Source organism: Wyeomyia smithii, chromosome 3 (assembly GCF_029784165.1).
Source record: "Wyeomyia smithii strain HCP4-BCI-WySm-NY-G18 chromosome 3, ASM2978416v1, whole genome shotgun sequence".
In the NCBI taxonomy this organism is placed as follows: Eukaryota; Metazoa; Arthropoda; class Insecta; order Diptera; family Culicidae; genus Wyeomyia; species Wyeomyia smithii.
The window spans coordinates 32,644,455-32,659,972 of NC_073696.1; the positions used below are offsets into that span (position 1 = coordinate 32,644,455).

General features: G+C 38.9%; 2 protein-coding genes across 4 annotated transcripts in view; one reads left to right on the forward strand and one right to left on the reverse strand.

The window, feature by feature from the left end:
- LOC129732314 (uncharacterized) overlaps positions 1-15,518 on the reverse strand; it is a 214,329-nt gene that overhangs the window by 98,260 nt on the left and 100,551 nt on the right. The gene's annotated exons all lie outside the window — the stretch shown is intronic.
- LOC129732316 (osteomodulin-like) lies at positions 1,142-2,579 on the forward strand. Its single transcript, XM_055693119.1, has 2 exons — positions 1,142-1,266; positions 1,328-2,579. Exons 1-2 carry the CDS (start codon positions 1,229-1,231, stop codon positions 2,526-2,528), a joined length of 1,239 nt encoding a protein of 412 aa, XP_055549094.1. The 5' UTR covers positions 1,142-1,228; the 3' UTR covers positions 2,529-2,579.

A 15,518-nucleotide genomic window follows, 5' to 3' on the forward strand; every position in this document is an offset into this window, starting at 1 on the left:
TAGAAGTGTAGAAACGGCCGTTTTCATTACTTTGACTTTTGGCCCGCATTTTAATACATTCAATGCACTGTGCAACGCACCTAAAAAGAAGAAAACACATATACTGAACTACTGTCAAATTTGGCTTTATTTCGATGATTATAGCCGATTTACTAATTATAAAGTGTCGCAGTAATTTTGTATTGCTTTGAATTGTGCCCTCTTTATTTACCCTGCTCCGGTAAAAAATACGAATTTTACACCTATAATGTAAATAATGATTTCCTTCATAATACCAGCTGAAGTTGAAATTGACCAAGAATAGATTCTTATTGGATTTTCACATACCTTACCTGGTGGCTGTAAGTTTATTTTCAAACCGGTTCTACCTGTCGAAAAGCGGACACCGCAGCTGAAGCTTAACTAAAAGTATGCATCGCTAGAACCAAAACGAAACACCTGAAGTATAAAACAACAGTTCCGACAATGTCAGGAGGGTAGTCTGTTTCCACACCAGATTCGATGGCTTATCCCACCAGTTCGGGGAATGCTTTGTTGAAAGAGATCCGTTTTCCAGCGGAATGAGATTTTTCAAGGCACATCAAAACAACAACCATTACTGGTAAGAGCGCACAACACCGCTCTTCATCAGCCTATTATTAGCACTGAGCTTGAGTAACGGGAGCTAGAGCTCCTAACACCAAGAAGAAGTGAAGCTGGAGGATCCCAATCGAGGCAAAATAATAATCAACGAGCTTAAGCGTTAGTTCCTTCAACTGAACATCGCACAGGACTTCACACCTCCTGTTGTTCAGATCTCGAACAGATGCTTAAGGACAGTTACAAGTCAGCAGGTTTTTCTAATAAAATAAACACATTGAAAAACGAAACAAGTATCGGTGTGGAAAAATTTCGACTACCTTTTTTTGCTATGGAACAAGGTAAACCAAAAACTTAAACTGTTTACGAAAACAACAAACAATAACTACCAGGTAACCAAATAACCGGGATAATCTGTGTCAATATCAGCAAAGCAACAAACCAGCAGAATTATGTGAAGGTCTTAAAAATCAACCCATCTTCGCGCAGCTTGCTTACAATCCGGGCATAAATTATACCGTTTAAGCCTGCTTAAAGCACAAAAGAACCAATCTCATGCCTAATAAATGCCAATAAACGCAACGAGCGCGTCCACCGCGCTGGGTCGATATGATCGCACAATCAGTCGCAAGCGTTCATCCGATACGAAATGTCCAGATACTTCGTGGGACATATGTTGCTCGTAACGTAAGAAAAATCCAACCCTCAAATTTTCTGTTAAAATAACATTTCCTATCAACCTTTGCAGAGTCCTGTTTAGCATCGCCCCACAGGAACTGGTAGCGAGAAACCTCGCCTGCACCGATAAACCAGAAGCTTTCTGGCAGCATGAACCCGAATCATGGTGCCTGATCGAAAATATCGACCTGGAGGAATCGTCCGAGGATATTAATTTTCCCGAGCAACCGAAAATCTACTTACGCAACTTTAATGTGTCCTATCTGTCACCTACCTTGCTGTTTAAGATGAAAAGTGTACAGCATCTGACGGTAGAATCCTGCTCAATGACAAAATTGTTCATGAAACCATCGCTCAGCAGCATGGAGATAAAAAATAGTAACATTTTCGAGGTGATTATCGACAAAGACAGCAATTACGAGCTGCTGAATTTCAGCCTCGAAGGGATCTACAGGAAAACCTTCCCGAACAACTTCATCCGCCTGTTGAGCCTCGAAGAACTATCGATAAGACACAACGATTTGGTCAGGTTCAACATGAGACAGCTGAACGGTCTAGTCAATCTAAAGGCACTGGACTTAAGCTACGACATGCTCGAGCAGCTAATCATACCGGAAGTTTTAAATCTGCCCAATCTCAAAGATCTTTCATTAGCGGAAAACAAACTTCAAAAGCTGCCCGCGCATCTTCGCCGATTGCGAACTCTGGAGACACTAAATCTTCAATCAAACCAAATTGCATTTCTGGAGATGAGCCATTTCAATGGGCTCAATCATCTGAAAAAATTGGTCCTTAGCGGCAATCGACTACAAATAAGCACCCTGGAACCAGTTTCTTTACCGTACCTAGAAAAATTAGAACTAATAGGTTGCGGATTGAAGGAACTGGACATGCTCTACTGGAAGCTGCCAGCCCTGCGGTATCTGAACGTTTTCGAAAACAGTCTGGTGTCGATAATGAACTTCCCGGAAAGTTTCACCAAAGAGCTCGTCTTTGTGCCCGTGGGAAATCGTTGGAGTTGCCAGACACTGGAAGCCATCAGCAGCAAGGTGACTATCAAGGTGAAGGAACGGGACCACTACTGCGAACACAAGGTGGCCGATATTTGCTGCAACGGTGGCAACATTGATTTCAATCTGGTGGATACCCTGGACCGGAAAGTGCAACTATTAAAGTTCCAAAATTCGATTCTCTACGAGAAGCTGGAGGAAACCAACGACAAACTGGAGAAGGTGATCGGCGTGGTAGACCAGCGTGTCGTGAGAAAATAGCTAGCTGTAAGCCAGTGTGACCAATTTGATGAATAAAATATACAGTGCAAATGTTGGCTTGTTTTGAAATTAACGCGCACGAGGAAAGTGGAGCGCGAACGATTTATATTTGAAATAGGTATGGGCGGTAATAAGTCTTGGCGGCATCCAGCAAAGAGAGAAATGGTGCGAATTAGTAATTTACTGATGCGATGATGATGTTTGATGTGTCATTTTCGATTGATTTTTAAAGTTACTTCGAAATACTCACCGGACCGCGTGGGATTAATTGACTCAAAAAATTGACTGATCCGTCGGAGAATTTTTGGGGAAAAACTAATCCGAGATCGGTTGACGAGACTTGTTCGTTTAAGTGTATTTGAAAAGAAAAGAGATTGGAATTACTTCCAAGCAGAAAATGTGGCAATTTTAATATTTCTTTTTAATTGTCATTTTTGCTCTGAAATTTTACAACGTATGTATTTTTAGTCACGACTGAATTTTTCGAAGGGCGTGTGTAGAAAAGTTAATGATGATCAAAAATATTGAAAATATACAATACAAAAAAAATGATTCAAAAAAATTTTGGTTCAATTTTCTTTTTGACTATACCGGTTAAACAGAGTATTTTGGCTCTGAAAATATGATTACGAATTTTTTTTTAAAACTAAACTTTTTCCTCAAAAAGTTTTTTGTTTTGTGATTTTTCTCATTCACTAGTCTTGAAAAAAATAATGGCATAAAATATTTTAGATAATGATTTGAAGACAGAATGTTCGAAAAAAAAATGAATTGCTTTGTGTTTCAACTCAATAAGAGTAATTTCAACAACAGTTGAAAAACGGTTGGACAGCCACACAATTCTACCGCGTACATGTTACGTATTTTAACTGCAGTTTCAAAAATGCAACAATTACTCAGTACTGATTCATTCCTCCAATCCTATCTCTAGATGGGAGCAATAAAGAAAAAAGATTCAGTCAGACAGTGCAGAACGTTATCAACAAACTGACATAGAAACTTGTTTTAATAGCACCTCCTCCTTCTGCTGCTGCCAGCATGGTAAGTAAACATTTTTTACTACATTTGAATTAAATCTTCTGGGACAGACCGGACTGAACACAATGATCTCATTATGCAGGTTGATGACTGAATTAAGTTCTTCTATCTTGGTCTGTATGATAGATATATGATGAACTATGTCTTCGCTTTGAGATCTGTCAGCGAAGGGGGAAATCGTTTGAGCTTCATAGGCGACTTTACTTCCTGGCTCTTGCGGATGGACTGTCAAAGATCGAGAAAGAAAAACAAAACTAAACTTGTCTGAAAATTAAATATTGAAGCTTCCTTTTACAATAAGCCAAGCGATAATCATATGGGTATAGAGTAAGGTATTATTTTGAGCTTACAAAAGGCCAACTACTGCTATAAATTTGAAATAAATAATTTATTGCACTTGCCTAGTCGAAATAAAACTTCTTGGTAGAAATTCCCAAATCCCCCAGCGTTCATCAATTATGAACTGAGATTACCTACAGGATTGCAATATGCCAACTCAACTTCGTGAACGAGTTCGAGTAATATGTGACCGGTGCACAGCAATCTGGGGGTGCACAACTATAAAAGGAAATCAATGGGGCGAACACACTGTTGAACCCAAACCGAGAATGATTTCCACTGTCAGTGGGATCGTGAAAACTTGAGCAGCATTTTATTGAATTTTCTGGCTCCCGTTGTCTATTCTTCACAACGAACGAAACACTGTATAGAAGTTACCATTTCGTCGTCCCATAGTCGTCAATTCAACCTAGTTTGGTCATGTTTTCAACATTTGATTTGTTTCGAATTGTATAGAACCTTACCTGAAAATGGAAAGAGAAAAAAAATTTATTAGTAAAACACAGTTTCAATAACAAAAAACCGTTTTTTTTGTCGTACAACTATTTAACGTTTGCATAAATAAACACCAACAATTCCGTACTAGAAGGGAAAAAAACTAAACTAGTTAGGTTAGCTTGCATAGCTTGATAACATCGAGCAAAAAAAAACAACAACATGTTCCGCTCAATTCTCGTTTGCAAATCGCCCGATGACCTCATCAAGGCAGAATGAACACGAATGAATGGAACGCGCGCAAATTGGATGATCGATCTTCGAGAATGTACCCACTCAACGAACGAGTGTCGACATCTTTCTCTCTAATGTTTTTTCGTTCGTTCTCGTGATAATGTAACGAAACCGGTTCGACCAACCGAACAGCTGATAATCATCGCCGTTGTTACCCAATTGGATCTGCATACGAAATGACACACTGTTTGTGTTTTTTTTTTTTTCTACCTCCTTCTAACTTGGCAGAGGAAAAGAAGCAGTATGCAAATTGGGCTCTGGTCGGGCGGAAATTCTCAATTTCCCTCCCATTTCTACTGTCGGGGCGAGTGGTTTTGCGTGAGGAAAACTCGTCGAACACTTAGCCATAAGTTGGATGGATCGCAAATGGAAAGCTATTGGCAGCCACTTTTGATTGTGCAATTCGCGTTTAGGAAAACATAACTTTACACTTATGCAAATCGTAGCTAATTGCTGCTGCTGATCGCTCGTTTCAAAGCTACTGCATTGGATGCACATAGCAATTTGCGGTGGTCAAAGTCTCACAGTTTTTTTCTCTAGTAAGTGGTCAATTATGTAAAGAAATGGTGCGAAATGTGCATTCTTCAGAATGAAGTATGTTTTGACCGATTATCGACGATCGATATCTTGGTGTGGGATTTCGAAAACGCGATGTTTTACTTCCCTCTTATCATGATCATGATCCATTCAAACAATCCCATTATCAAGCAATTATAAACCAACGAACAAAAAAAAAATTAAACAACAATTAAAACAACATCATTTGCGTCTCGACCTGTCAACCGTCGACAATGCAAATGACAATTAATTAGTTGCATTGCATTCGCACTCTTATTTGGCGCGATAACGACTTTATTCACAACACTCTTGATATGCGTGGGTAACAACGACACAACCAGGAAAAATCCCGATTGAGCTCAAGCCTTTCAAGGAAGGTTTCATGTTTCCTACTGGGTTGTAGAAAGAGCCATATTTTTGTCGAATTGTCTGCTCTCAGCTGAGGTAGGCGTTTAGCTAGAACAACACGAATTAATGCGAAGTTTATTTCTTCAATCGCGTATGTTCCGTACGTTTGATGGTAAAAAAGAAGAAAACTCACGCATTTAAAAGCCGTTTTCTCGTCAAGCTCTTAGCGTCTGAGACGATTGGAATACATGAGCGTTGATGAGGCCTTTAATGATGCCGCCGCACCGCCGCTGCTCGGCGACATTATTTCGGTTGAAAGCAGCAGAATTCGAATCGGTGATTGTTAACTAATACTCGTTGAACCAGTTCCAGTTGTTGTTTAATTTTAATTGCAAATTCAAATGTCCCAAATCTGCGTCGTTTTTCGCACTGAAATAGTTATGTAAATTCTCTGCTGCCTCGACGGTATCTAACCCGTTTGTTTTGGAATGTCAAATATTTTAAAGCGCTGTAATAATATTATTCCTGTTATTTGATGTTTTCGAAGATTTTATTCTTGTTTTTCATTCATGTATATATTTTTAGTTTAGAAATATCCGGGAACTGATCTCAGGAGAACACTCAGTGTCAACCGCTTCGCCAAAATGTAAGCCGAAAGTTGCAGGATTTCTCTGATTGTTTTTCAGTTTTCCCTCAAAATTCCCTGATTTCACTGATCGAAAATAGAATTCCCTGATTTTCCAGGTTTTCAGGATTTCGCCACCCTGTTACCAGATGCGAGATCACAATAAGCAATAATTACAGAGTGTTCAAGCAGCAATCCCATTCACACCTGTACATTTTTTCTTTATGGGATATAGCTTTTAGTACATTTGAGTACAAGTGTTTGTAGTTTTAAAAATGATTGTTATCAGACATCAAAATGCGTTGATTTTAACTTATTTTTGTTTTACAATATTTTAGTTAGCCTCCTGATAGGCACCCGAGTGCAAACCATTGAAAGGGCCTAACAAAAAATAAGTATAATGAGACATTAAGCAGTGCATTCGTGAAGAGATAGGTAATCCAATTGAATTAGAATAGGAAAACAGGCCTGTTATCGGTTTTTCGTAGAAACAATTGCAGTCTTTTATTCCGCAAACATGTTGTATTTCAGATTTTTTCATGCTTTTATTTGATTAGATTAGATTGGATGTAACAACTGGTTTATAATCGGTCCACTCGTAAATATTTATTTCGATGTTAGTGATATTCGTTAATTCTCGTCAGTTTTGTAAAGTAATACGTTAAAAACAAAATTGGAATTTTTTCAAGCAAAAAAATTGGAATTTTTTCAAGCAATTTTTCAACTTAACTCGAAATTTGCCACTTATTTTTTTAAGAAAAAGTACTACAATCATTTTTCACGAATACAAACCACGTACACATGTGCCTGGCCTAAATTATAGAATTAAATTTCTGATATGGCCCAGATCAGACAACAGATTTAATGTTCTTGGAATGGTTGAGTAAAAATATGATATTTTTTTTTTATTCTCGCTTATTTTCCGTCGGTCTAGTTCCGCCACTGTTGTGGCCAATCACCGACACCCAGGGAGGCGACTCCACACCCAGGACCCTAACTCACGACCCGTTTATTAACGGACCGGCGCCAACGGCTTTACTAACTCATGCGATGGAAGGCGTGATCCCAGAGATTTTTCGCCTCAGAAAATCTCCCGGTGTCGGCTAGGATTGAATCTAGACCAGTTGGGTTGGTTGTGAGTGGATCACGCCACCTCACAACCATCGACACCTATGTCGGCGGTGGGATTCGAACCCAGGCGTCGAGCGTGGTTGGCGGAGACGTTACCAACCACACTAGGCCCCCGCTCTAAAAATATGATAGCTTGCAATTCTCTCAAGTAAAACCTTAAGCCACAAGGTTATAGAGCCCGCTTTGGTAAGCAGGTGGTCGTGGGTTCGAATCTTAGTAGAATCAGGCCATTTGGTTGTCAAAGAACTTTAAGCATGGGTTTATTCTCAAGCTCCCCACCACGTACCCTTCCTTCAATCTGGATTCTACAGACAAAATAACAAAATAAGTCCCTATTATAATAAAACTGGTGTGAGTAACATATGAAAGTTCTCTCCAGGGAATTGTAACTAGGCGATATTGTTAGGATGGACAGAGGCCTCAGTATAGTAGAGCAGTAAGCTTGAAACGGAAAGGTAATTACACACAAGCACTGATATGAATGATAAGCGTATCACTTACTTCAATAGTGTTACTGCTAATAATATGAAGTGCGGAGTACAGAAAACACCTGGGCAATATCACAATAGATCTAAGCTCTGGTCGCAGTGATGTGTCCACACAAAAAAAAAACCAAAAACCTGTGACAGGCCCCAACAGCTATCCTATGGTATTTCGGTATAACTCATATCTACTTCGTGTAGTATAGTATTTTGCAGTTTACTGAAATATACTACTTACTGGGCGTTACTCCAAAAACATACCGTCATTTGGTTTAAATTGGTCTCAAATCAGGAAACTGAACAATTTTGTAAAATAAATCACACACCCCTACAGCATCAATACTGTATGTAAGTTTATACCAGTACCATGTAAATTTATACCAGTACCAAAACGTAGAAACCGCGTCAATTAAAAAAACCGCGTAAGTGAACCACCAAGGAAGGTTTTAAGAAAAACCTGAGACACTTCACAAATATTTTTTAAAATTGTCCTCTTCACGACCATTGCGGATCTTTCGCGTTTTTTTTTACGTTTTTAAGTCTTTTACTTAATAAACACTTAGAGGTTTTTGGTACCCAGCTCGCATTGTCCGAAAATCCGCGTACAAAATAAAGCTGCGTTAATTCAAAAAATCCGCGTAAAAAACCTGACTGTATAATTAGGATAGGTATGCATTTCTAATCAACCGACTGAACGGAGAAACAAACGAAAATAGCTCAACAGAATTGAGTATGAATCATATGGATGGTCGCATCACTTATTAAAGTGAAACCTGATTTAACTTACCCTTCTCTGCTAACAAAAACTTCCTTCCTGTGGCCTTTGTGGAGATGCAGAGGTTAACACGGTTTTCAAATAGCAAAAGTCAAACTAACGAGAAAATTTGGCTTGTTTACATATGGCACGTGGGCCCTTTTCACATGTTTGGCGAGAATTCTCTTTATCCCTCTGTCTTCGGTTTTTGAATTTAGAAACAGTTCTCCATTTCACAAGATATTTTCCTCCGTTTTTTCTTCATGCCTTAAAATATCAAGAATTGGCAGAAACGTTGTGTTCAAATCCACGACTGACGTAAAACTATTTAACAAATTTTAACAGTTAGATCGCAAGCTACAATGCTATGCTACGGCAAAACCAGTAATGCAATTTCACAAAATAAAACATTTCAATCGACCATTGAACCTGGAAACCATGAATTTCAGTGCCATTACGAACGAGCTGATAGTGAAAATTACTTTCAGCTCCAATCAGTTGACAGTGATAATGCTGACTGGCAGCATTACTGTGATTTCGCACAAGCTGTGTAATGTGTTACTTCAGCGATGTTTATGCGGTTCAGAACGTAGATGCCCACCTACTTCATCGACTTCTAACAAAGGATTGGCTTAGATCAAATAAATTCGTTATAAATGAAGGCATATCATTTATATAACAGACATGGCTGTCACTGAGAAATGACACAGGTGGCACTCAATATTAGTTTGATGAGAGTGTGAGTGAAATCACAGGAAAGGGTGCCATTCCGAAATATCGAACACAGATGAAAGATTTTGAATGCTATAACTTCATTACCACTGAACGGATTTTAGTCATTGGTATCTCGTTGGATAGAGAACAAATTTCTCTAGTTTATGGAAACAAATTTTGAAACATTTTTCCATGGTAGAGAAAAATTTGAATATAGTTCAACCAATCGCGTGTCCGCAATGATGCAATCCAAGCACTTCCCCAGCACAGCCAACACAAAAGTATACGAACCATTTGACTTTGTTGTTGTTGGTGCTTTGTTAGCTCACAAGCACAACGACACGCCCGCCGGTAGTACAGCTGTCATTAGTCACATATAAAAGCTAGCATGTAACAATTTAGTCGTCATTTTTTATCCGATCCTTTTGCTGATGTTCATCCGACCCTTTTGCTGCAGTAAAGAGTGATTTCCTGAAAACCGGATCGACCAGTAGCAAGCAGACTTGTCGCAGTGCAGCAGGCGACGATTTTATGTTTATATTTTTGAAATCTCGCTCCTCTTCTTAGTATTTATTTTTTTACCGCAGACAGCGAAAGTGACGGTCGAAAACATTTCAATTTCTCCACCATTTCCTCGTCTTTATCTTTGTACTGTGTTTATAATGTCTTTATATTGTGAAACGCCAATGACATTTCTTTAAACTTATTTATCAAACGATTTTTTTATTTGTCTATATACCTAAAAATACAACGATCAGCGCAAATCAACCTTTTTTTACTTTCTTTAATAATACTGTGTGCGTGGCCCCGCCCACTTGTCGCGTTAGCTCTTTCCGTGGACATTTAAAACAATCACATCATTATTCATTTCGCGCGATTCGAGTGCATATTTTAAAATCGGTTCACGTTCTCATTCATTCTTCGTGTTTCTCCTGATTACGTTCCTACCACGGGATGGTTAACGTAGAAAAAGATACACAGCCTGTCCTGTCCTACATCACGGCATCCGTAAATTATGCGAGTTGGTAAAAGAGCACCTTTCGATCTGGCGGCTGCAGTGTATTGGAATTAGCGGGGAACGCTGCTAGAGATAAAAGAACGAAAATCGTCCTGCAAGTGGCAATTCGCAATGACGAGAAGCTTAACGAGCATTTATCAGGCGTCACTAATTGCCGAGGGAGATATTCTTTCGAATATCCAAGCTGTTCTGCCTTCGCAGAAAACAGGAAAAAAGGCATTATTCGATTGATGCCCAGCTTTGTTCAAAATTAACCCAACCGTCCTTTTGGGGACGATCACTTTCTTTCAATTGAAGCAGTTGATGAGTTTGTTGTGTCATCTAAAATCGGATACGTTGATAAGAAATTCTGCTATCATGTGACCATCCGTCGCACTACCCGCTAGTAAGATGATTTGTGTGAGCCGTAAGCAGACAAGACTCTCAAGGACAGGAACAGGAAGTCTGCTGCTACAATATGACCGTCCGTCTCACTATCCGCTGGTAAAATGATTTGTTTGAGCAAAAGCAGGTTCCTTTTCTTCTTTTTCTTATCCAGAATTAGAACCGAGGTGGCTCGGGCTGTTTTGTTTACTTCACTCGGCTGCGAAGTTTGAGTTATTTGAACTGTTTAGTGTACAGTAAAGGACAATTGCGGGGTTAGCGCTACGATCCTACTAACAATAACTGTCTTCTCACGAGCCAGGAGTCGAACCTACGATAACTGGCTTGTTGTAGACTAGCTTCGAAGCTCGAGACCAGCTAGGAGATCAAGAAGAAGGCTCTTATATGGCCCAAAGGGTGTATTCCTGGTAAATTAGCATTACGCTGAGCTCTGATTGATAGAAAACTACTTTTCAACAAGCCTTGGCAATTTTGAATAGTACAGTAGTTCGCATATGGACGAATACGTAACTAACATTCTCATCACAAAAAGCAAGTTTCAGGAAAAAATTCTTTCGATACTTTTGAGTGTTTCAAAAATTTCTTGATATTCCTTGGTTTGCTTGGTTTGCTTCAGCCGAAATAAAAATCTCCAACAGAATAAAATATAAATTCGGAATATTGAGCAAAATTTAAATTCAAATGTTATACAAAACTTCCTACAATGATTGGTTCCCTCTGATTCGCTTGCACAATGGTGTGACATTCGTATTTGTTTACTTCTATACATAACTTCTGTTAATAAAAATAGATGATGGTAAAAAAACTAAGACAGATTATTGAGTTTGATAAATTTCCCATGAAAGGAAATAATATTAGCTTACTTGCTAAAAAATTTCTTTGCCCTTGCGAGCGGCCTTCCGGCAGTTAACTAAATAGACATGTTTTTGAGTTCCTTCGGGTTTCGTCGACTTGGATAGCACATCGATATTCAGCCGCTCTAATGACCACTCCGAGTAGTGAGCCTTCGCCCTTATGATATTTTTTTGATGAAAGACGCAATTTTCGGCAAGCGCTTCGTATTATAAATTTCCTGTTCACGGCCGGTTCGGAGCAATAGAAAAGCGGTTTGACATCCCTTTCTGACTGATTGCCAGCCACAGCAGCACCTTCTTGAGGAACTTGGTGTGTGAAATGAACGTCACCTCGTAGCTCACTTCTCTCGTGGAACAAGTAAAATACGAAGTGCCCTGCCAGTCGTTGCCATCTAGGGTCCATCACCAAAACAATTCGTCAGTGAGCCAACTGAAGCATCTTTGGTCCCCTTTTATGGCTGATGAAACTCTATCCTTGCGCGTTTTTTGTTCTATGACTTTTCCTCTGTGAGCAGAAACTTACATTGAGGGCTATCCACATTCCACGTGGACAGAGTTCTGACGATTTTGAACGATTGAAACCATGTTATCTGTCCTGTACATGACCGCCTGTTTTAACATAACCCATAGTAATAATGATGCCTTTAATTCATGTAGTTTAAAATCGTCCTTAGTTATGTTACCATTGCCTTGAAATCTTTTAATGCTTATCTTCGCTTATTACTTATTATTGTAATAGTTTTTATTATATCTTTACTTTTAAGATATTCTTATGTTGTTTTGTTTATACTTCAGTTCATTTTTAAATAATTTTTTTTATAATATAATAACACACATTCACGTTTTATACATTGTTTTCTATTATTAGGATTTCTTTGATTGTTTCAATATAAAATATTTCAGCCAAAAACAACGATCTGTTTAAAATCAAGGCAGAATGACAAACACGATATAATAGATATTTCAACATACTTTCTCATACTAGCAAGCATACTAACGCAACAATACGAATAGAATGCAGCTACCAGTATGCAGTGGTGCAACCGAATAGACGGTATGCTGCTACAGCATCAATCCATATAAATCCAATCGCCTATATGTTATCCGTCCGGCCTTACGACGGTATGGCACAATATTATGTCAGCGAAAGGCAAAAAAAATCACCGATCATGTTCTCGATTGAGAGTCTGTCGTCGGTCGCACACAGATTGGTACCGGCATTCCGACATTCCTTAGTAGGCTTGCAGAATTGTGAAATTTACGCATGGCTACAATTTTCCTTCTCCCTTCTCCGGTATGCTGCACAGCACGCACGAAAGAGGAACAGATGTCGGAATGTATTAATAACAAACCATCGCAAATGAAGGCAGAAAGCAACTTTGCACTCGCAATAAATAGTAAGAATTATTTGCGCGCCCGGTAGGCGTCAAGAGAAGGTTACCTAGAAAGGTTAGTCAGTTCGGTTCAACTAAGGTGTCGTCTTATCAATATTGCACCTCCTCGACTTGACAGCTATAATGTTTTTACGGGAGTTTTCTACTTTGAGACACGCTATCGCCCTGCTGGAAGGAAGACAAGTTGATTGGCCGCGGTGGTACAGCATCGAAATTGCGTTATTACAATCACCACTCAGCCGAAATTGTTTTTTAGCATTAATGGCAATCACGTCATTGCTTCCCGCTCGGATTGGTAGGACCACGAACGAACGAGATTGCATTATGGTGATGCTGAATATCAGAGCCGGATTTACGATTGTGGGGGCCCGGGGCCCAGTTTACAGTGGGGGCCCCAGAATAAAACAAACCCGTTTTTTTATCGTACGAGTTAAAAACATTTATTTGTTATTGAAAAGTTACCAAAAATTTGCTAGAATTTTTTCTTACGAGTTTTTTTTTGCAGAGAACTTATTGATTGAATAATCAACATTCAGCTCCTTCAGAATATTGTACTCTCAACCTAACAATGCTAAGTTTGACAGCCTTTCACTCTTCATAGTCGTACGCAACCTATTTTCAATCAGTTTCATCTTCGATAAAGACCTTTCTCCAGTTGCGTTCGAGATCATTAGGCTCAAATAAATAAATGTATGCAACTTCTTGAAATCCGGAATTTTTTTCTTGATATCTGAAAAATTAAAACCTACCGCAATTTGAAAAAAATGCGATCCGCAAGCAAAAATTTGCACACAATTTGAGAAAGACTGCGCAAACATAAGGCTACGCTGGCAATAATCTACAGAAACTAGAAAAAACTACACACTTCTGCAGGTCAATAAAATCTGCACACGGACTCTGAAAATCTGCATTTTGCAACGCAAATCTAGTATCCCTGATTCGGACAGGTAAACTTATTTTCGGAATCAACAGCAATGCATTAAAAAAACTTGTGGATTATTTTTTTTCCTGCTTGATCTCCCATGCGCGCTGGTTCGATTCAAATGGTGTGTTAATGTGTGTCATTCCAAGAGAATCGAAGGTTAACTCTTATGGATGTAGTTGTGATATTGGCGCTCGCGAAAAAATAACACTAAAGGAAAGTTTCAGATTGAAATGGTCTGTTCAAATTTTCTTACTGTAAATTGAACTTTTGATTGAATCTCGTTTTTGATAGAGAAAAGAACTTTTTCTCGTTTTGTGGGGGCCCCAAAAATGTGGGGGCCCGGGGCCCGGGCCCCCTGGGCCCCCCCTTAAATCCGGCTCTGCTGAATATTGTGCTAGTCGAGAAAGAATCGAAACCTTTAACTCTTACAACACGTCTTTATATATAACGATTTCTAATGGGATTTATTGAATAAATTGGTAATTTGCGCAACCCTAGTTTAGAAATAAACTTAAAAGCAGTAAAAGATTCGCGTGCCAGACACTTTCTATGGGATGCATAGCGCTCCTCCGTATTATCTTTGGCACAATTTGAGTTCACTTTTTAAGGAGGCAACTGAGCGGAGTGCAACTGAAAGTCGAAGTCTGTTACTGTTGAAGATAAACCAAGTGATGTGATCTGCACTTTCTCGTGCTGTTTGTGCTACAGCTGAATAATCCAATCTAGAGCACATTACTAGGAATGTTGCTTGCCCGTAGTCTACGATAATAAAAACATCTGGTATACTTATAGTATAGGTTTTGAATGGGTATCGAACTACTCTGAAAACACGAAGGGTTATCAGAGAAGTTTATCAATTTGAGATACAAAAAGTATTTCATCGGTGATATTTTTTAAGCCAAAAAAATATTGTTGTTGTATTTGTCGTTTTTGATATTCGAAAAAATAAATAGTAAGAACATGATAGAAAATAATCGGGTTAGTACACGGTAAAACACATCGCAATAAAAGTGGTTCGCCGATTTTACACCGAAAATGCTCGGGAAAAACAAACTGAGAGGATTGAAATTAAGTTAACTCAGACCCCCAAGATTTGATCAACAAGATACGTTCGTTCGTAAATTTCGATCTACCGGTCTTCAGCTGCAGAGCTGAATCTCACGCCACCGATAGCCACCGCTCTGCAAGTCAGGTAAATTATTCCATCAATTATGATTTATCATCTCCTCACTTCCGTTATTTGCACGGGACCGGAAAATTTAATATGACGATTCGTTTACCCTTCTTCTTCGGTTGTTTGAACCACACAAAAAAAACTGCGGAACCAGCGAACGAGAGTGTGAATGAAAAAGTAGAACACACGATCTCAGCAATATATAAATTGAAGTTAACTTACTATCCCGATCCACACTTTCATTAAATAAAGGTTCCGCTATTAGGAAAACAAATAAAAAGCAATTCTGCACCGAGACAAACGGTAACAGCGATCAAAAGTGACGGGAAAAGTTTAGCAAGCGGTACTTGATACTTTTGGACTGTTCACGGCGTAGTTGAAATGATTAGATTCGAATCGCAGTTGAACAATTAGGGTCCGTTGCGTACCCATTGGTGGATGGGCAGTAAAACAGTAATGATATCTATGGCAACATTATAAATTGAAAGATTTTAACTGTATTATTATTGATTATGCGTGTTAT